The 22,738-nt window shown below is 40.1% G+C and overlaps 1 protein-coding gene across 1 annotated transcript in view; it reads left to right on the top strand.

The window, feature by feature from the left end:
- Positions 1-21,189, top strand: part of frmd6 (FERM domain containing 6) — a 108,891-nt gene extending 87,702 nt beyond the window's left edge. The window contains exons 12-14 of the mRNA XM_052025443.1: positions 2,849-2,980; positions 6,510-6,601; positions 16,356-21,189. Coding sequence (XP_051881403.1) covers positions 2,849-2,980; positions 6,510-6,601; positions 16,356-16,643 — 512 coding nt within the window. The 3' untranslated portion in view covers positions 16,644-21,189. The remainder of the gene's footprint in view (positions 1-2,848; positions 2,981-6,509; positions 6,602-16,355) is intronic.
- Positions 21,190-22,738: the final 1,549 nt, after the last annotated feature.

Raw genomic sequence — 22,738 nt, 5'->3', positions numbered from 1 at the left:
CTGTTGAGACTAGAAACTTCAAAACCAAGGGTAGCAAAAGTAATCATCTCCATCTTTTTCAGTAATTTGGTTATGTTAAAATCAGTTGCCCTATCATTTCGCTCTTTAAAATTGAATCGTGCTGATACCAAGCCAATAACCCTATCTCAACACTTTTTATTTAGGGGATGTGGACATCACTGGCAAGGCTAGCATTTATTTCCCATCCCTAATTGCTTGTGAGATAATGATGGTGAGCCATCTTGAACTGCTGCAGTCCTTCTGGTGAAGGTACTCCCACAGTACTGTTGGATAGGATTTAGGCCCACAGTTGATGAAGAATGGTGACATATTTCCAAGTTAGGATGGTGTGTGACTTGGATGGAACCTGCAGGTGGTGGTCTCTCCATGTGCCTGAAGCCTTTGTCCTTGGTGATAGAGATCACGGGCTTGAGAGATGCTGTCAGAATAGTCTAGGTGAGTAACTGCAGTGCATTTGTGGACGGCATCACTGCAGCCACTGCACACCGGTGGTGGAGGGTCTTTGCTCATCTTTCTCAATCTTAGTCGTGTCCTGCAATTTCAGTCTTGGGAACTCTCCTCCATTTTCGGTAAAATTTTCTGATTAAGCCTTACTTTCAGACTGATATATAAACTTTGAAGAACCAGATTGTTTGGTTTCTGGATTATTAACATTTATTGCAGTGTACCCAGAAGATCATAACTTGAACTTTTACAGTTCAAGCATGTATTTACTTTTTTGACAGGAAATCCAATACTTCATAAAGAATGGACTGAAAAGAGTCTGACTATTGTATTGAAGGGTGATTTGGTGCTCAAAGTTATAAAATCCTTTAAAGAAAATGAAACCTTTGCAAAGCACTTCATAAAATGCAGAGGTACTATCAAAAAAATGTAGAATAAGAGAACAAATGTAACAAATAGGGAAAAAGTCAGAAGTATTTAGTTGGTCGGGCAGCATCCGTAGAGAAAGAAACCGAATTAATGATTCAGATTGACTATTTATCAGAATCCAAAGTGATAAATTGAAAAGCTGAGTGCTTCTGGCATTTTCTGTCTTTGTTTCAGATCACTGGCATCTGTAGTTTTTGCTCCATTCTCAAGCACCTTCAATAATTTGGATTACTTTAGCAAAATGCATCATGATTTACAAAACTGGTTCAGATAAAGAAATCCATGATTTGATTTTATCTTGCAAGAACACAGGAAATAGGAGTAGGGATGAGCCACCAAGCTCCTCGAACCTGCTCTTCCATTCAGAAAGGTGATAGCTGATCTGATCTTGGCCTCTGCTCCACTTTACTGTCCGTTCCCCAAAATCCTTGAATCCCTTAGCATCCAAAAATCTGTCTGTTTCAGCCTTGCATGCATTCAACACCCAGCTTCCTACCCTCTCCAGGGAAGGGAATTCCAAACACTCTCATCTTTCTGAGAGAAGAAATTCCTTCTTTTGTTGTACATCCTTAGTGGGTGACCACTTATGCTGAAAGTCCTAGATCTTGTGTCTCCTCTGCTTTCATGTAGCTGAGACTTGCTAGAGGGTTCATTCTTCCTTCAAGTAGTCGAATTCATTGGCTCATCATTTCCATCAGCTCAATTCCTGTGCAAAATTAAACTTCCCTTCATTTGGCCTTAACCTGCCCTCCAGAATGCTCTTGTCCTGTTGCTGGAGATGTTTGAAAGTCTGATGCCAGGTAACCTTTATCACATTAAAATGTATGATCGTTCTAAGACTTTTCAAGGGGACGTAACTGCAAGATAAGGATATGGTCATTTAAAACTGAGATGTGTAGAAATTTGTTCTGAGGGGGATGAATCTCTGGAATCCTCTGCCCTGGCAGGTGGTGGAAGCTGGATCATTAGAAGTATTTAAAGTGAAGGTGGATAAATATTTGATTAATCAAGGAATAGAGGGGTATGGAGAAATGGTGTAGAAGAGGACATGAGGCCAGTGTAGATTAGCTATGATCCTACTAAATGATGGAGCAGACATGAAGGGCTGTGGCCTACTCCTGCTCCTGTGTTCTTGTGTTCATGTCTTTTCAAGTCTGAAAACAGCAACTGGGGAAAAAATGGAGTACTCTTTTCATACCTACGGGAGGAGAAATTTGTCTGTGGTTGCTAATGGTAAACCTGTGGGTGTGTGTTGGCTGCTGGGTGTACTTGCCTTCTGTATCTATGGCTGCCTTGAAGTTTGTGACTTACTGCTCATGGCATTTCTCCTCCGTAGGCACCACATTGTTCAGGGAGGGACTTCTGTAACACCTTAGCAGCTGCTTTTTCATATGATATTGGAAGAAATGGTTGAATGTAATTAGGAATTCAGAATTGTTACATTATACGTGATTGCACCACAACATAATTCTATATATAAAAAAAAACAGAAATGCTGACCAACCCATAAAACTGCAAATAACATTAACACCCTGCTCTGTGGACAGTTGGCAAAAGATGATAGGAACCTGAGTAATAGATCTACAATTCAATATTTGGTTTTTTTTTGCCTGGCAGTTAGAAACTTTTCCACTGGAAGGGGAAGGTTTAGAATAAGTGTTCACACCTATTCTGCCAGGACAGTTAACGTAATAAAGAAACAAACTAACCCCAAATAATAAATGTGTTATGTTAGATCATTTCTTTCCACCCAGATTGGGGTTGTCACTTTCAGATTCAGTTGCCGGGTTGCAAAAGGCTGATTTTGACTTTCAGTACAGGACTCGCACCATTCAAGCTGGCCTTGGCTGAGAAAATGCTACCCTTTCTCCAATCCCATGTGAAATTGTAATGCTGCAAAGTAGATCACTAGAAATATGCTGGAGCTAAGTGTGTGTTTTTTTTTCTGTCCTAGAAATAGAAATGCTGGTTGATGATCCCAAGGACTTGGAGCAGATGAATGAACTGGCTCCAGATGTTAGTGCTGACATGTGTATTCACATCACGGAGGAGATGCTCATGTCACGGCAGCTGAATGGACATGCGGGTGAGCAATTGTGGGAGAATTCCTGACCGGACTTTCTTTTGTTAATGCAGAAAATCTTACTGTATAGTATAGATACTTGAGAACAAGTAATTTATTGTTATGTTTTATACCACACTCAAGGAAAAAAAAAGCAAGTTGAAATGAGAATTTTCAGTTTATTGCTGAAACATCAGGGCTGAAATGGGTTCTACTGGGTACCTGCTCCTTTCTGGCCTTGATGTAGATTCCAGTGTGGTTTGGGATGTCTTTCTTCCAGCTTTGCTGTAGGAGTCAAGAATCAGAGGTATTGAATAATCATTTAGGAAAGCTGAATATATTCAAACTTAGTTGAGGTGATTATATGAAAGGTAACTCCTCATGTTTGACAGATGTGCTTGAATTCACAGTGCCTGAGACCTGAGTTCAATCCTAACCATGGGTGCTGTCTGTGTGGAGTTTGCATGTTCTCCCTGTGACTGCATGAGTTTCCTCCAGGTGCTCCAGTTTCCTTCCATGTCTCAAAGACTGGCAGGTCGATAGGCTAATTGGCCACTGCAAATTGCCCCTTAATGTGTAGTGAGTGGTAAAATCTGAGAGGAGTTGATAGAATGTAGGGAGAATGGGATTAATGTCAGATTAGGATAAATGGGTTGTTGATAGTGGGTGTGGACTCTGTGGGCCAAAGGGCCTGTTTCCATGCTGTATCACTCAATGTAATGGGGCGAGTTGATAGTGGGGACCTATAGCTTTATTGTATTTAGATTTCCAAAAGGTATTTGACAAGGTGCCACCTAAGAGGCTGGTGCATAAATTAAGAGCCCAAGGTATTCGAGAAAGTGTGTGAGCATGGATTAAAAACTGGCTGTCACATAGAAAATAGAGAGTTAGAATAAACAGGTCCTCTTCAAGTTGGAGGGATGTAACTAGTGCAGTACCTCAGGGATTGATTCTTGGCCTGCAATTGTTTACAATTTACATAAATGACCTGGAAAAGGATACAAAATGCAAGTTTTCCAAGTTTGCCAATGGTATGAAAATAGGTGGAAAGATACATTGTGATGAGGATATTGCAATTCTGCAACAAGATATCGAAAGATTGAGGGATTGGGCGCAAACCTGGTAAATGGAGTTTAATGTGGTGAAGTGTGAGGTAATGCATTTTGGTAAGGGGAATCAAAAGGCAGATTATGATCTGAATGGGGAGAAACTACAAATGAGTGAACGTCAGAGGGATCTGGATGTTCTCGTGTATGAATCACAGCAAGTTAGCAGATAGGTCCAACAAGTTGTTAAGAAAGCAAATGCCACGTTGGCCTTCATTGCAAAGGGATTGGAGTTTAAGAATTAGTAAGTTTTGTTATAGTTGCTCAGCGTGTTGGTGAGGCCACACCTGGAATACTGTGCACAGTTTTGGTCCCCTTACCTAAAAAGGGATATAGTAGTATTGGAGGTAGTCCAAAGCAGATTCACCAGGCTAATTGCTGAGATGAAAGGGTTGTCCTTTCAAGAGAGGCTGGAGAGTTTGGGTCTGTACTCCTTGGAGTTTAGAAGAAAGGGTGACCTTATTTGAACATATAAGATCCTAAGGTAGCATGATGGGAGGTTTTGAGATGTTTTCATTTGTGGGAGCATAACAAACAAGAGGACTTAGTTACAAGATAAGGGGCTGGTCATTTAAAACTGATGTGCATAGAAATTTCTCCTCTCTGAGGGTAATAAGGCTCTGGAATTCTTTCCTCAGAGGGTGGTGGAGGCCAGATCACTAGATATATTCAAGGTGGAGATGTATACATATTTGAAAGATCGAGAAATTGAGGTTTATGGGGAACTGGTACAGGAGTAGAGGCCAGCTTAGACCAGCTGTGATCATATTGAATGTCAAAGTGGAGTTTATTGTCATATGCACAAGTATGTGTATGCACAGGTGTAATGAAAAACATGCAGCAGCATCACAGGCACATAACATCATATAAGCAGCATTCACAAGAAAAACATAAATTATGCATAATTTTTACTAGAAAGAACACAGAACAAAAAAAAAGTCCATTTTAGTGCAAAGTGGTCATAGTGTTGCTAAATTGTGGTGATTTAGGGTTTTGCTGGTTGGTTGAAGGGAAGGGGCAGTGTTGAAGTGTCTTCTATTTTCTTGTGTTCTTGTATAAATCTTATTTCAATAGTTGGGTGCTACTAACAGAAGATTAATGTATCTGCAGTCTTTCTTGTGTCTCCATTAACGTACCAGTCCTTGGGATAAAATATTTAGACATTTTACTACTCCAGTGATTCATTTGTATAATGAAATAGTTTTAATATCCAAAAAAAAAACAGGAGTTCTCTTAGTTTCTAACAAATGATTCTTCCTTTAACAAATGCAATAAAAATAAGTAGATCAACTGGTCGGTCATCTCGTGATTGGAGCATCTTTGGCACAAGAATTTGTCTACGTGTAGTCTTGCATTTTGGAATAGTTCATTGCCTTGAGATATTTCAAGGTGATTTGATTCAATATAAATGCAAGTTTGGGTGATTCTGGATTTCAGAAATATTGTACAAAAACTTCCTTTACAATGTGTCACACACATACACCAATGAATAACATGGGAAAATAACTGGACCACAGAGTAACAAATCCTCCAGAAATTGCTGGCCAAAGAGCAAGATTGGTCAGTGAGAGGAACCTTCTCCGTGGCAGACCATAAGCAACTTTCTGGAACCATGCTTTAATAACGAACCAAAATATCATTGCAGAACTGTGATCTCATGAGCATCGTGAACAGTGATACATTTCTCTACCTGATGAAATAAAAGGGTAGAGGGGGATAAAGACAAATAACAGGAAAAATATTGGAGGGAATTAGTAAAGCATGGGAAGTGAGTGAATAGAATCAGAGAAAAGAGGAATAAAAACAGTAAGAAAAAATCATTCACTAGCAGAAGACATTGTGGCCCACTTGTGTTTGGGGATTGTTGTACTAATCCTTGACAAGTTAATAATGGCCTGACAGGTTACAGAATATACAAACATTAATGTTCCTCTAAAATCTCAACAATATTTGTTCAAAGAAATCTGTTTAGTTTGTATTTCTGATTGTCAGGAAAAACAGCTTTCATCAGAAATGATTCCTTCTGACACCAGCAATAGCATGGAATGCAAGAAAAGCACAAAGTTATCACAAGGCAGAAAAACAACTTCAGGAAGAATTTATCACCTGGCCCAGCTGTTCACTTTTTGGACCTCCCAAGGCTGTGTCCTTTCAAGATCATAACTCGGATTATAGACAGTTTCCTAAAGATACGAGTTACCTGATCTAATTGGTAGTGGCAAGATTAATGTACATTGAAATACAAATCCAGTTATTTCATTGCATGCCATGCACTTGAATAGTGAATCTCAAGTTTTGTGAACTTGCCTCATGGTTCCAATTCATCATAGTATTGGCAAGTGTCATTATTTCTCAATTTTTTCCAAGAAGTTGGTGGAAGATAAATCATCCAACTTCTGTTTGTGGAAGGTTTTGCAATATTTTAATATCTGTTTCATTTGATATAGGATTGATTGTGCGTGAACTGAGTTCCTCAACATCTAGTTCTTCAGAAACAGTGGTGCGACTTTATGGTCAAAGCATAGATTCATTACCACAGGTGAGTCTGTAGCCAAGAATGTACTGTGTTCTTAATGCACAACTTTGAATCTGCTTAATAAAAATATATCTCCCTATACTGCAGAATATGAGAGTAAAATTCTATCACCAGCCCTCCATCTTATGTGTAACAGAATGACATTCGTTGAAAATGTGATTGGGTCCCAGCCTGGAGCGTGTGAAACACATTTGTAACATCAGCTGGGTGGTTGATGTTTTGTCATTTTTACTGTGATATGAGTAGTATTGACCTCTACTGTAGGTTTAAAACTAACAGGACTTCTGTCAGAGTATCCAGCAATGAAAATTCCCATAGGATATGCCTTTCTACCTTGGGGCCCTTCTTTTCAAAGCCATGGGGTTAACAGCATCAATGTTCATCCATTCTCCACTCCCCACTGGAGATCGGTCTCTACTCTGTTCTCACACTTACCACAGTTCCTTGGATTTTGCCTCCAGCCCACCAACCATTCCCTCTCCAGCCCACCCCCAATCTCATCCCTAGCCCGCCCTGATCTCCTCACCAGACCACTCCAACCCTCTTCCCAGGCCACTCCAATCTCCACAAGGTCTGGAATCCAACAGGTTGCCTCCCTTTCCCCTCCACGAGTTTTCGCGCTGACTTCCTCTGGATCACATTTTCCATCCCGCCCCCCCCACCCCTTCCCCATCTCCTTCCTCTGATCCTCTCATCACCTCAGCTCTCCTCCCCACATTCTCTCTAATCTACTGACTCTCCCCACCTCCTGGATCTTCCCTCACTCCCCCTTTGTCCAAAGGCAGGAGGGAAGGTCCAGTGTGTTTATTTGTGAATGCTCATACAAGGTCTGAGATGCCCATTCTAATGCACAGAATGTATTGGGAGTTGCATGTGTTGGGATATGGCTCTGTCGAGACATTGCACCAAAGTGATGCAGGTCCCCTTCATGGTGTTACCTTTGTGCCTGTTTTCAGTTGTGTGTAGGTCTGGTTCTATGTATAACATAAGATTGAATTATCCAACAAACCACAAAGTTTCTTTTCCAAAAGCACAATTGGGACCTTCTGTACTTCATCCTTGTCCCAATGGGATGGTGTGGACTGGGAATGTAGGGTCAAGATGGTGAGGCACAGATGGAGGTGGGCTTTGAGTTTTCTTACCTTCATTCCCTGCAGCTTTAACCTGGGGATTTAGGTGATTTTCAGTAGTTAATATCTCCGTGGGGTGGATCTTCAGAAGGTTGACCAATAGCTACTCCTGTTACTAATTGCGCTTAAAGGGCGTTTTGTTTTGAATGGTCAGCAAATGGGCTTGGGTCACCATCTAAGTCCATTGGCCAGGCTATCGTGTGCTTTGCATTGACACCAGGGCCTCTGCTGCTCTCCATATAACTAACTGTCCCATCAGAGTTTTTTGCCCATTGCGTTATCGGGTGGTCCCTGTTACTACCAATCCAGGCAGTACCTCCCTGTGTTGGTGCATCTACGCTGCATGAATAGTACAGGACACAACCATGCCCACATGGGACCAATTTCACTCCAAGCTTCCCCTGCTTTACAATGCTTTACTATTCACCCCCATTTTTTTTTTGCTGCAGAATCCCTGCATTGTTACCCACATTGTTCACCCTTTTAGTGTAAATTTCACCCAAAACCTTCTGGTTTACAATGTTAGATATTTTCCCAGGGTGAAAGTAACTTAACTTTCTTACTACTTGCCCATATACTTTCTAACATCAGTTTTACATCCTCCTGTTGCCATCAACAGAATAAAAACAGCAACATGTCTAATCTTCAGTCAGGTTTTCGCATGATTGGGTTAGGTTAGGTTAAAAAATGCCCCAATTTTGCATCGCTGGCTCTGAGTGTGGTGCAGGACTGGAATTAGCTGTCAGTCAGGGAGCAACATCACGACCAAGCATTGAAACTTTCAAATCCTGCAGCATTGAAATTGGGCAAGAAATGGAGCAAGGTACGGGAGAGTAGCGGAGCAAAAAGCAGCAGCTTCCTGAAATCCAAAGCAAAAAGCAGAAAATGCTGGAAGCATGCAGCAGGTCAGGCATTAGCCTAACATTTCAGGTCAAGAATAGTTCTGATGAAAGGTTATTGACCTGAAACATTAACTCTGTTTTTCTCCCCATCGATGCTGCCTGACCTGCTGGGTATTTCCGGCATTCTCTGTTTGACAGAAGAGTAAATTACTGGTGTGAGAATTTTGACCGTTGTCCTCCTATCTTGTATATTTCAGTTCTTCATGATTTTTGTTTAATAGATGGGGATTTATTTCAGCATTGACTTAACCCGATATAAATCATTTACATGACCCTTTGCCAAGCTTGTCTTAAAGGGTGCTTACTCTAATTAAAGTCCCTCTTTTCAAAGCACCATTTACCCTCATGGTGTCAGTTTCACCTCAAAATTGACTGTGTTGTTCATCGTCCCGCCCATATCCCATTTCACTATGTTCTGCACACTCTTAAATATTGCTTAAACAATGGAGGGTGTCATGAAAAGACAGGTGAATTTGTTTGCAGGCATTTGCTTTCTTTTCTCCTTGTTCAGAAAGACCATTGCATTTTCAGCAGGGCCCAGCATCTCCCAGCCCTCCCTTACAACTTCCCCAACCACCCCCCCCCCCCCCCCCCCCCCTCCCCGACTTCCAGCTCTCCAACCCTCCTGTTATCCAACCTCTGCTTGCCCTCCACTGCCCCCTTCACCTCTGGACTCCTCCCATAGCTCTGGTGAAGCCAGGCTGAAATTCAGGAGCAGGGACAGCCGATTACAGTCAGAAAGGCCCTGTACTACACAAGCCATCACTGATCCACAGAGGATCAGCCTCCCATCAGAAGAATGCACCCGAGGCAAGCAGGTTAGCGTGGTCAGCAGGTGTGTTGGATGTAAGTCAAAAGCATAAAGAGGGGGAAAGCAGCCTAGCCCTGGTTTTGTCATTGCTTTGAGAGAGTATGGAGCAAGCAAAAGCCACCTGTTAGGCCACTGGTGTCCTCGTCCCTGGCTGGCTGAATGGGAACCTCAGGGTACACACTGAGGGTGGGCCTGTACAGGCTCTCACACACCATGGACTCCAGGATGTAATTTGACTCTCAGATTTTCCCAATCAAGCAGATTTCTTGCGGCAGCCTTTCTTTCACTGCACCTGGTCCTCGGGGACCTGTCACAGCACGCTTCCATCAGCAGGCTGATGTCAGACCCCAGCGGGATGCTGCCTGAGTTAACGACTCAGTCCAGAAATACTGCTGAGGTCACGAGGCAGGCAGATGGCTGCCTGTCTCACAGTCACTGGTGCAATGGTTTAGCAGAAAATCTAGGCTCGACTGCTTATTAAACTAGTAAATTACTTGCTTTAGCCCTTTTCTGTGCTGCCTTTTGAAGGTAAACTGTTTCCTTGTGCAGTTGCACCTTTAATCAGCTGGGCCTCCACATGTAGGACAGGAGATGGTTTCGACAAACAGATATGGCTGGTCCCAGGCTTTGACACAATGAAAAGCAACGAGGCTGGGAGTGTCCATCAGCAAGAGAAGAATTTACCACGTCTGCTCAAAAGGTGGCCTGGTGCGGATGTGACTGATAACCTGTCTTGACGAGGGAACATTCTGACTTACAGAACAGGGTGAAATCAGAACGATTATGACTAGAGATATTATGGAAATAATCTTCTACATCTGCACCCTGACAAAATTTGTTTTGAAGAAACTAGAATGCCGGACTCGTTAGTTCGGAATCCCTCTTTTAAAAATTCCCTTCAGTCGCTACCAGGTCTGCGGCTGTCTTGTTTGATCCGTAACAATGCCCCTGCAGCCTCCAATCTTCCTCTTCAATTGTTTAGTTACTTTGAAGCCCATCCATTCTTCCTCTAAAATCTGCAATCCAACCCAACCACCAACTTTAAGAAAGGAGCACCAATCCACATCCACTCCTACTGCAATGCTGTCTGCAGTATACCTTTTGGTGTCTGTAGCCTCCTCGTGCTGCTGTTTACTAAGGCATATAACAAGTTCAGAGCCATCAATGAAACGTCCCTTGTAGAAGGGAGTCAAAACTCTGCTATCAGCAGTGGCTTGTACAACAATGTATCAACAGTCATAGTAGATGGTACACATTTCTGAACGGTAAACTCAGTCATATAACCTACTCCGCTCTGAACTTGCAGAAATCTGCCCACTAAGGACCAACCCTGACATCACCATCTGGCTGACTGACAAGCATTGTGCTGCTGTGGTTGGGCAAACTGATCTCTACCTCTCAGAGGCCAAACCTTAACTCTTACATGCCTGGAGATACCTTCCTCTAAAGCATGACTATCACCAGTAAACATCAGGCCATTCTCTCCCTGATAGTTGTTATCTCCTCAGGAGATCTTCCCTCACAGCCTCTAGCCTTATCCCACACAGTCTAAACAGGTTATGGACTTTCCTCCAAACTGCTTGCTATCAGCTCAATGGATGTTGCTGTTGCACTAAAGATGCTACATTACTGTCCATGCAACTCTCTGAATTTAAGGCTGCTCAGAATGGACTGTTCTCCATTTGGGGACATCCTACTGTAGTCTACCTTTCTGGCTGACTTGCTGGTTTCCTTAGCAATTAGTTTTTCCACCTTCTGGTTGCCTGCCCAGATGCCTCTGCCCAGTGTATCTTGCTACCACAGTAATGTAGAAATGGCTTTGCTTGCTGCCTTTTGGCAAAGTATGTGCAGCTCTTGGTGGCAGATACCCAAACAGTTGACACGACAAGCCTGTGGCTTTTAGAAAATGCTCTTAATATTCTCTTAATATCCTGAAAACTGTATACTTTGGTATTAGCAACTTGCACTACAATGCCTCTTCTGGAATATCATCTTTTCATTCTCCACCATGCGATTCTACCACAACTCTTGGTTCTACATTACTCTACCTTTTTATCGATCTGCTTGTTTCACAACCATAGCATTCATTCACCCAATCTCTGGCTTCTGTCTCCTGTGAAGCTCTTAAATTTGGTTACTTAGTTCACTTTTCAGGTCAGGCTTCCCATTTCTCTTCAGGTGCACTGAAGAATGGTACCTGTATATTGCCATCTGTACCTGTATCACCACACCTGTGCTTGTGGAGGAAGCTGTCAGCCACTCTGTGTTGTGTTTTCTTTCTTCCTTTCAGGTGGTGAAACAGTAGATCTCGATCTCTTCTTCACCATGACCAGTTGTTAGATTTGCAGACCGTGATCCTGCTCTGGTGGTGTCCATGAGCCATAAACTTGGAGCCTCCCAATCCCATCTGACCAGTGTGTCGTTGAGTAGGGCCAGGAAACCCCAAAGCATGAAATGCTCCTGGAACTCTTTGAATTTCTCAAAAACACAATCTATTAATCTTATCTGACTTGATCCAATCAATGTCCATGATCACTGTTACCTGATTCTGGCCCAATTTGGTAGCTGGATCCATTCATCCCCAGTAGAAAGCCAACAATTTATCTTCCAATTTCAGCATGTCCAAATTTCCAAGTCACTTTTTTATAAACATAATTACCAACTGAAACTTTTGAACTATTTGTCAGATACTGGCATAAAACAACAAACAGAACACTCATATTCCTTTAAAAAAGAAGATTCTTTTTTAACAAGCAAATAATAGGTTCCCATATACCCTGCATCATTTCAACACTAAGCTCATTCAGTTTTAACTCAGTTAGAGTGAAATGGGATTTGGAGCTGACGTCTTCAGCAGTGAATTATTCACATGCTAGAGGCAGAGGTCAGGCCTGGAGAGGTGAAGCTGTTTCCTGCTTTGGGCAAATCCTGTCACATCTGGAATCCTTCACCCGTCAGAAGGGTTTTATATTCTGATTCAGTCAAAGGCAGACAAGTACTGTCAAAGACAAAGTATCTGTTTCAAGTGGAAATTGTGGTTTATAAATATGGCAGAATCACTAACAGGAATTAATTTTGCTTTTGAGTGAAGCTTTGCTTTAAAGTGATACTTTAGTCTGGAAAAACAAGACAGTGGAGCAGTGACAAAGCAAAATGTAACAATGTGGTCTGCAGCATCATGACCTCATCATGGGTCACCACGTTGGAAGCTAAGTTAGTATTTTGAAAATGACAATCTGAAGCAAGGTCCTGAGAACTGTAAATTACTTTGCAAACTACACAGCATGTGAACCCCCCCCCCCCCCCAGAATAAGCACCCAATTTCCAGCAGAGGAATGTCACTAACAAAATTCCCATGATTCCTGCAATGTTTCTTAGATTTGTATCTTGCAAAATTTGAAGGGAAATCAAAACAAATGTGTTTAGTTTTACTGCCAGTAACAATTAAAGCAATCCCCACTCTCCACCCAGCCTCACCCACATTGAGTTAGTACTTCAAGCACAGTGAATCACTTCCTGCTCACTATCTGCATGGGGAAGGTCACCACTGCCTTTGATATTCATGCATTATTAACCTTCAAGAGACCAATAGCAGACATCACAGGAATTGACCACTGTTTTGGGGCAACTAGTGCTTTCTTCTCTGTGCCAGAAGAAAGCCAAGTTGCAGGATTCCATTGGAATAAAAAAAATTAACTTTAATGTGTGTTAGCATTTATTTGCCCTTTTGTGTGGTGATATTTGCTGTGTTGCATGGAAAAATGCTCTACAACTAAGTGCTTCCAGGGAGGTCTTTGGTTTTATACCTGGTGTTAGCACTACATTTGTCTATTCATCTATGAAGTATCCTCGTAGGTCTGCATTTACACGTGTTTACGGTTTCATTGCCAGTAACAATTAAAGCAATCCCTGCACTCCACTGAGTTAGAACCTTCTGTTACTTATGGAAAAACTGCTTGGTAACAGAGAGCTGGTACTGACATGAGTTCCAACCAGTTGTTCCTGCAGTATTCTAGGCATTCTGCTGCTGGAGGAATCTTTTCATTTGGGCTCCCTTGATTGCGCAAGCTTAGAACTAAGAGTTTCAGACTCCTTTTTGGCTGGTTGACTATAAATTTTCTCCAAGTGAGTTGAAACCAGTCAATAGCAATGTGTTGGAGCTTGGCACTAACCTTGTGCATGGTGAACAGAGATATTGGCCTTGATTTTAATCCAACTTGCCCACTGAAAATGGGATTTATGAGTAGCTGTAAAAATAACAAGATCACCTTACTACATTGTTATCTCTGGAAAGCACCACTGACTGACATTAAAACTGATGGATCAGCTTTGAACTTTCCAAAAATAAGCAGGTACTCCATGGGTAAGTAATGACACTTTGGATCAAGTACCTTTGTATATGGGTGGTCAGAAGTCCTAACCCAGCAACAAACCAACTGAGTAAGTCCAGAGGCAGACCTTGGTTTGATATAGCCATAAAATAAGAACATAACATCAGTGCATATAGTAGCAATAGTAGTCTATTTGACCCCTTGAGCCTATTCACCCTTCAACAAGATAGTGGCTGACTTTCCACCACGCAATTATTTTCTTGCCCTCTCCTTGTATCCCTCGATTCCTTTTAATATCCAGAAAGCTATCCTCTCCTTTAAATGTATTTCAATGACTTGAGCCTCCACAGCCTTCTGGGTTAGAGAATTCCAATGATTCACCTTCCTCTGAGTCGAGGAATTTCCCCTCATCTCAATACTAAATAGCCTTCCCCCCCCCTCCCCCTTATTTTGATATACCTGTGGTCTTTAACCAGGGAAACATCCTCCTGCATTGACGCTGTTGTGTCCTCTAAGAATTTTGTACATTTCAATGAAGTTGCCTGTCATTCTTCTAAATACTAGAAAATAGAGCCTGAACCTTCTGATTCTTTCCTCATACTATGGAGTGTGACCGTACCTGGAATATTGTGTATAATTAATTATATGCTTTCTATAACTGGAGGCCAAAGTTTATTGGGCAGCAGTGAGCCTTGCCCTGATATGCTCCAGAGATCTAGACTACCTACAGTTGGCAGCTCAAGGCAGTAGAAAAAAAATTGCCACCAAGGCAGTCTCTGAAAAATTTTCCAAATTCACTGGAAGAATCAGTGAACTAACATCAGTGCCCTCTCCCAGGCCAGCATCCCCAGTACTGAAGGCTGATTTACACTTGGTCTATGTTGGGAAAGCCACATTATTCACACACCTAACACCAAACTCCCAAAACAGACACCCTGTTCTGAGTTCTGTCACGGGAGATTACCAGGCATTCAGAGGAAAAGTTTCAAGGATGTGTGCTCAAGGCTTCCTGGAAGAAGTGCAACGTTCCCTCTGATGCCTGAGAGTCTCCAGCCCATGACACTCAAACTGAAGAAGTATATGCCCAAGGCCATGCGTCAGGAGCACACAGAAGCCCCATGTAAGCAACAGGAGTGGACCACCTCACAAACTGTCCTGCCCAGCCTCTCAGCCACCTCCTGCTCCATCTGTGGAAGACTCTGTGGTATCCACATTGGCTTCTCAGAATCCATAAACCTGGAGCAGAAGCAAGTCGTTCTCTATCCTGGAGGTGTTGTCTATGAGGAAAAAGATATTGTTGAAGCAAGATGTCTTTACTCTTGTATTCAAATCCTCGAGCAATAAAGGCCAACGTACAATTAGCCTTCCTAACTGCCTTCTGCACCTAGATGTTAGCTGTCAGTGACTTATGTACATGTATACCTAGGTGCCTTTGAACATCAGTGCTACCCAATCTCCTGCTGTTTTTAAAAAAAATTCTGAACAATTTTGTTTTTTCTACCAAAGCGAATAACTTCACAGTTTTCCACATTGTACTCCTTCTGCCAAGTCGTTGCCCACTCACTCAGCTTGTCTATATCATCTTGAGGCCTCATTGTGTCCACATCACTGCTCATATTCCCACTTACTTTGTGTGAACTTGGAAATGTTACATTTGGTCCTGTCAGCCAGGTTATTGATGTGGATTGTGAAGAGTTGCCCTAACCACCGATCCCTATGGTTACCCCACTAGTCAGAGCCACCAACCTGAGAAGAACCTATTTATTCCTGCTCTTTGTTTTCTGTTAATCAACTCTGAATCCATGCTATTATCTTACATGTGCTTTAAAGTTATTCACTGACCTTTAGTGTGTGATCTTATCAAAAGCCTTTGAAAGTCCAAATACATTACTGCCACTGGTTTTCCCTGGTTTGCGAGAAACATCCTCAGTATATCCCACTTTTATAATGGTCTGAGGTTAGAGGTCGGCAAAGCTAAACATGGATTCTCAAGTATAAACAGCTACTGTTGCAAACAAAACTCTAAATCCCCAATAGGCCGCACTCTGCATTCTTCAATTTTACCACGACCACTCACTCAGTGGTTACAGAGCAGATTGGGTAACATTAAAGAAGAACCTAAAGCTAAGGCATACATATTATAGCAGGGGTAACACAGAGTCATCATACTATTTGAGTTGAAACCCATGGTGTAATCCAAAATCCAAACTAAGTGAGTTCATCTGCACAGACAGATTAACCTGACCAGACATGTTGTGCTTGATTGCGTGAATAAAGCTTTACTGCTTGAGGAGAGAGCCTTGACATCAACCTGAAAGAATCTATTTCCAAAGTTCAAGTTTTTATTTACTTTGGTTGAGTGGAATCAAATTTTAAATGCCTCAGTTGAAATCTGATAAACTCTTTTCTAGGATACACTAATCAGGAGTTTCCTGTCAACTTTTCATTTTGGTTTTTTTTCTGCAGCGTTTTTTTTTGTTAAGAGTGAGTTAATAGAAACTTTCTGAGGGTCCAGATTGTTTCAGGTTTAGAAGTTCTTTGAGTGAAATGTTGGCTAATGTAGTTCATTTATAATACACACAGCCTGTGTACAGAAAACCAAAGACCTCGTCAGACCGGCACAGCCAGAGCTTGGATGATATCCGCCTTTACCAGAAGGACTTCATGGAGATAGCCACCCTCGGCCAAGACACTGCTCAGAGCTACACATTCGGTTGTGCTCATAATTTGAGTGAGGAAGGTAATTGCTGTAACCGCTGCTTGGCAGAGCAGTATAGTTCAACAAAGGAAACATTCATAGTCAAACGAACAAGTAAATATTCATCTCTGGACCTCACAGCTGATGACTCTGTTCCTGAATTTGTAGTTTGAGCATTAAGATTTAACTATGCATTGGTGAAATGTACTGTAAGCCTGGCTGCCTACTGCATTCACAATGACCTTTCAAAGCCATTACCTACACTTCTATCAAGCTGAAAATCTTTTTATTTCAGCTTTCCAATAAACAGCCAGTTTATATCCTGCAGTTCTTCCATATTTCTGGACAAAAACAGCTGACGAAGCAATGGATGCCAAGAAACCAAAGAAAAATGTTCAGTAGGAACCTAAGATGTATATTTTTGCAAGATTGAGAAAGAACGTTCGGCTAAAGCAAGCCCACAAGAATTCTTTGCACATTTACTTTTCTGTGAAGAATCAAATCCATCGTGTTCAGTATTACACAGACCGATCTTTCGACAGGACTTTTTTAACTGAGCAAAATAGTTGAAATGTTATGATTTAGTGGAACCTTAGTGTTCTTAATACTTGTGTGTTAGAGGCTTCATTTTATGTTGTTGATCAACTTCTTCAAAGTGTCTCATTTAATATGTAGACATGACCTTGGTACTGTGAACCTTTAAGTGTTGTGCTCCTGTACCTTTTCTCATTTGTCAGTTGTGTATGTATGCAGTGACAATCAAAAATGCTTCTCTATCCACTGACTCCCACTACCATCAATAATATAAGATGTAAAATAGAAAATTACAGATGCTGTGGGAATTTATTTGACTTGTTGATATCTTCACACGGGGATGCAAGGAAACTTGGGATTGGTGGCTGGGCTGAATTTTCTTCCAGTTAGTTGGTTAATTCCAGTTACTGGAAAGATGCATGTGTAAATGTGTTGGCAGGTGACAAGAAATGACAAGAGTTCCGAAGCAGAGAGAATTTGTGTGTTAGTAAAAGTAAAGCTGGTAGGATGCATGGATAGCCTCACTAAGTTTCAGTGTACCAAGGAACATATTCACACATCAAAGAGTTTTGAATGCAAAAGGGTTGAACTCAAGGATATATTATTTTTGTTTATATTTAGTTATGCAGTACACTTTGGGATAGAGATTTGTCCTTGGTTACATGCACTAAATGCTTGATATTGTACTTCCGAAATGCAGTTACCTTGATTTTAGCCACAATTGTATTGTCCATTTAGCACATGTGAGCAAGGATGAACTTCCACCCAAATCTCAGCTCCATTATGTTTCTAAAAGCTTTTGTATCTGATCTATTGTAGATTGGTTTATTAGCCACAATTTAGATCACTGCACCTAGGTTTCAGTGGTTCTTTAGGATAAATATGATACAAAATAGTATGTCAGTCAAGTGTTCATTTCAAGCATTAGTATCAAGCATACCAAAATAAAAATGTCTCATGTAAATGAAGGGATTCACAGAAATGGAATGTGATAGCAGAGGTCTTGAACAGCTTTTGGTATCCATCATGTTTCAGTTGTACTACAAGTGTAATAGTTAATAAGGGAATTAATGGAATATGAAATAGGAAATCTTTTCAGTTTTAAGATAAACTGGTGTTTACATTGAGGCAGAAATTAACTATTAGAATGAATTGCTTTGTGAGGCAAAGTAGCTTGGTTATCAAATAGCTAACTTTTCAATTTGATCAGTCTTTTGCAATACGTTAATGGTTACCATATTTTAACATTTAGCTGTGTTTTTGCAACTGGAATAGTTTCTTAAAATATTTTTTGATATAAAACTTGTTTTTATTGGTATTTTTATATAATGGATATTTTTACATGAAATTATATTAATCAAGTAGCTGTAAAGTGCAGTGCAATTTTTAGCAGTATTATGACAATCGTTAGCAGGCGTGGAAGCAGTATTATAAACTGGGGTTAATATTTGTAGTTCAAACTTGTGTTTGGGTCAGAAAGTGAACTGGCCATGTGGAAATTCTGGATTACTCTTTCCTTTCTCATAAGTGTGCTTTTGGTTTCAGGGGAGACCTAAGAGTAATGATGTTATTTCAAGAAAGGTTGGTGACATATTTTCGAACTGTAATTGAGCAAAGGTGAACTCCATAATTCATTCTGCATTCAGTAACATTCAGCAAGCAAACTAATAATCGAGGCATATTGGACTCAGTGACCAGATAGATGAACGAGGTTTTCATCAGTCTTCTGGATTTTTTCTATTCTCTGTAACCTTAAAAAAATATTCCTAATGTTGTCACTGAATGATCAAATAATACTAAGTTGTATTCATGAAAAGTTATGATTGGATATCATTTTTAAAAATATATCCAGTGGCTGCAAGAACATGTCAGAAACTGGGTACTCTGTGATGAGTGATGTGTCAGAATAGTATCCATTTGGTGGACAGGTGCAGTTCCATCAACAGAAGAAGTTCAACGTTATCCAGGACATGGAAGCTTTCTTGAATAGCATCCCACTCACCACGTTGAGCATTCACTTCCTATATTTCCGCACACTATTGCTACATTGCATCCATTAGATGCACTGCTTTTCATCAAGGCTTCTCCAACTGCATCCTCTATTGCCACCACCTTCCATTGTAACTCATCAGTTTAATTGGAAAACATCGCTGGTGGTTCTTTTTCAAGGGGTCAAAAATCCTGGAACTCCTGACCTAAGAGCATTGTGGAGTTATCTACAACACACAAACTGCAGCAGTTCAAGAAGACAGCTCACCAAATTCTCAAGGGCAGTTATGAATGGTCAATAGATGTTGGTCTTGCTTACATTACATGGAAAATTAAAATATTTTCTATGGTTTAGATCATATTCAATTTGAAAATGCTCCTCATGCTTAAACTTTTTAAAAGCTCAAATTTCTTCAGTAATTTTTTTTATTCGCATATGAAATCTTGATGATAAATCTTAAAAATTCTTTTTGTGTGAACGATGTCCTGTTAAACATAGACTCTGATTGGAGATTCAGTGACTTATCCACAAAATTAAGATGAGGCTACTGAATTATTAGAGTTACATATTTCACAACAATTGTATGTTAGTTATTTTAATGAAATAATGCCAAAGGATTGTTATTGTTAGCCTAAACTGGAATTGAAGTCACACATTATTACCGGTAATGACAGGGGAGTTTTGCTTCAGTTACAGGAGTCTTGCATTTAAAAGATATTTGGACTGCTAGGATAATGTTGAAATTCTATCTAGCAGAAGACGGCGATCTGTATCGCTCATAATACCTTCATTTCCACATATAGTTATCTATCAGGGTATAGTACAAGATTGCAGTGTTTCAACAGGTATAGATCAATCCATTTGCCTTTAGCAAGCATGAACGTATAAGCAAGTTCATATGCATAGAGAGTCCCATAAATGCTAATGTAAAATGAATAAATTAAACTATTCAAGAAAGGAACAATGATGCAGGCTTAAACAATTTTTGTTAGCTAATGCTTAAAACAAATCCCAATTTATAGACTTAATTTAATGTGTACATTTTTTCCAAGAACCTATAAAACTTTCAGTCCAAATATAGCTTCATATGGAAGAGCTACGACAGTAGGTTCAAATCAAGTGCCCAGAAGAAGTGGATTGTAAGTTAACTCTCTTGTGCCTGACACACCAACGATGGTGTAGTGATTATTTGTGCAGAATTTAAAGGAACATCAAATTTGGCAGTTTATCAAGACTCTGTACATTAACTGACAAGTTTCTTAAAACTTTTGACAGTCTGATATCAATTGTCATACAGCAAAGTAACCTCTTTTAAAATCGTGAATATTCCCTTAAATTTCCAGATTTGTCAGATCTATATCAAGTGCACAGTTTTTTTTTGAAAACTACTACATTACATTGCTGATTCTATTGGTTCTTTATGCAATGTGCATTCTTGGACAGTTAAATAGCCTGCCCATTTGAAACAAAGATCTTGTCTGTTAATGTGTGTTCCTCAAAATTAACCTGTCACATTGCGAGGTTTTTGAAATAATGATTCCAAATCAATTAATGAGAAGGGGCAAATAAAAGTTAATGGACGCAGGGTTTTCTACTGTGCATGTTCACTGCTCGTATGATAGGAAAAGGGTCCCTACTTTACAATGAGTGATCATTCAATACTAATTAAAGTTGGAATAGATTGCTGCCTCAAGGAAGGTCAGTTAAACTTACTGAATTATATAGCCAGTGGGTGTGTCAGCTTCAAATTTCTTGTAATGTTTGCAAAGTGATTTATGAAACTTCCACACAGATGGATTCTTTTTGAATCATCACACTTCTGCCTCTTGCAAACATGTTATGCTTGCAGTTTTGTTTTCTTATTTTTTTTAAATGCTATAGAGAACTTGAGCATCACTCGACCAATGACATCTGGAACTGTGCCAAAAGGCCACATGTTATTTATTTGCAAACCAGGATTTATGCATTAATTTAAAAATATGGCCAACTTTTCAACAGCTTATAAAAATTGTTTGCTACATTTCATATCCTTTACTATAATAATTGCACAAACTGTAAAGATTCCTTTCTGTGAAAGGAAATCCTGTCAGGATATGTAAAATAAGAGAACATTTTGCAACCTGTATCTGAACTACTTTGAAAAAATGAAGTCCAGTGAGTACCTTCAAGGTGCAAATGCCATTATATAATAAAAATGTCACTTTGTTTGCCACTATCAGTGTTCTGTTTTAATTTTGAGAAGTTAATTTTAATTGCAATTGGTCTAATAATGGGTTAATGGATATCTCATGGAGTCTCATGTGAGTCTCAAGACTGTGTCACTGTATTCTCCTAATATTGATTGGTTAGTCGTTACAGGGGCTTATTTAGAACATCGTATAGAAGCAAGAAGATGGTACCTTATTTCCCTGTTTCTGAGTGGATAGGATGATGTCCACACAGAAACTCTTCCTGTTTATATCGCCCTTCCAGAAAATGTACTTTAGCTCTTAACAACTCTTCATGGGGGGAGAAAAAAAGAATCTCCTTATTTTCTCTTTAGTTCCTTTGACAACTATTTTCATTCCGTGTCCTTTGGGTTACTGACCAATTCTCCATACCAGAAAGATGTTCAGAATGTTCCACTTGTTTTCTTATTGATGGGGGGAGAAAAGAAAAGTAAATCACAAAATAAGGCAGCTCACTTTAATTTCTAGAACTTGAGCAGTTATTGAGTCCTTAAAAAGATCAGCACTGAAAAACTGTGCTGGGGCTCATTGCTGTTATGTGTGCTATCTGCATCCTATCAGTGTGTGTGTGTTTTTTTTCTATTGGCTTCAGCTAGGGAGAATGCAATGGGAGTTTCTTAACAATTATTAGTAGCCGAGGCTTTTCCCTATATAACAAGATTTGAGCAAGCAGTTAACATTTAGAGTATTAATTATTCCATGTTTACGAACTAATTAAAGCTTGCAGAGCTTTTTATAAATTGTCTAAGTACTCTTTGTAAGCTTGTAACTCTGAAATTTAAGGAAATTTTTCATGTACATTCAATTTTGAAAATTGTAAGTCTCTTTAGAAAATTGTAAGTCTCTTTAGAAAATTGTTTGGAGACCTATCAGCTCTAGTTTGATAATATTAATTATGATAAAAGGAGTACTTGGAATTTATGTGAGGTTTTGCTGGTTTGCGTGGTGACTTGGTCGGTATCCAGAGGACATGGATTAAAAAATAATTGGTGAAGGAACTGGAGAGGAAATTAGAAGAATGTTTTAATATAAAGAGTAGTTAAGATCTAAAATGCACTTTCTGGAAGGGTGATAGGAACAGGAACATTCAAAAGACAAATTAACGTGCACTGGAGGAGGCCATCTATATGATTAAAGGGGCAAAGGCTGGGGTGTGAAACTAAATTGCACACCTCTGAAACTGCTGGTACAGGCATAGCTTGCCAAATGGCTTCGTTTGTAATAAGATTCAATGATTCAACATTAAGAGTTCTTGCTACAAGGACGAGTGAAAGCTGCAAGGTTCATGTCGCACCAGCTTCACACATGCCATTCCATTTATGCCACCAGACAAGCAAAAGCAGCCAAAATGAAAAATATTTGTAGAATTTGTTTTTTGAGGCTCTACAGCTCCAACTGAAGATGTTTTTACAAACAGTACCAGTCAAATATGGTACACACATAAAGCAATCATTTGTCGCTATTTCAAGAATAATTAGAATGTTAACTTCCCTCCCTATCCCAACGATCTGCAAAT

The sequence above is a fragment of the Pristis pectinata genome, chromosome 1, assembly GCF_009764475.1.
Source record: "Pristis pectinata isolate sPriPec2 chromosome 1, sPriPec2.1.pri, whole genome shotgun sequence".
Lineage (NCBI taxonomy): Eukaryota > Metazoa > Chordata > Chondrichthyes > Rhinopristiformes > Pristidae > Pristis > Pristis pectinata.
This window is presented reverse-complemented; position numbering and strand designations above follow the sequence as displayed.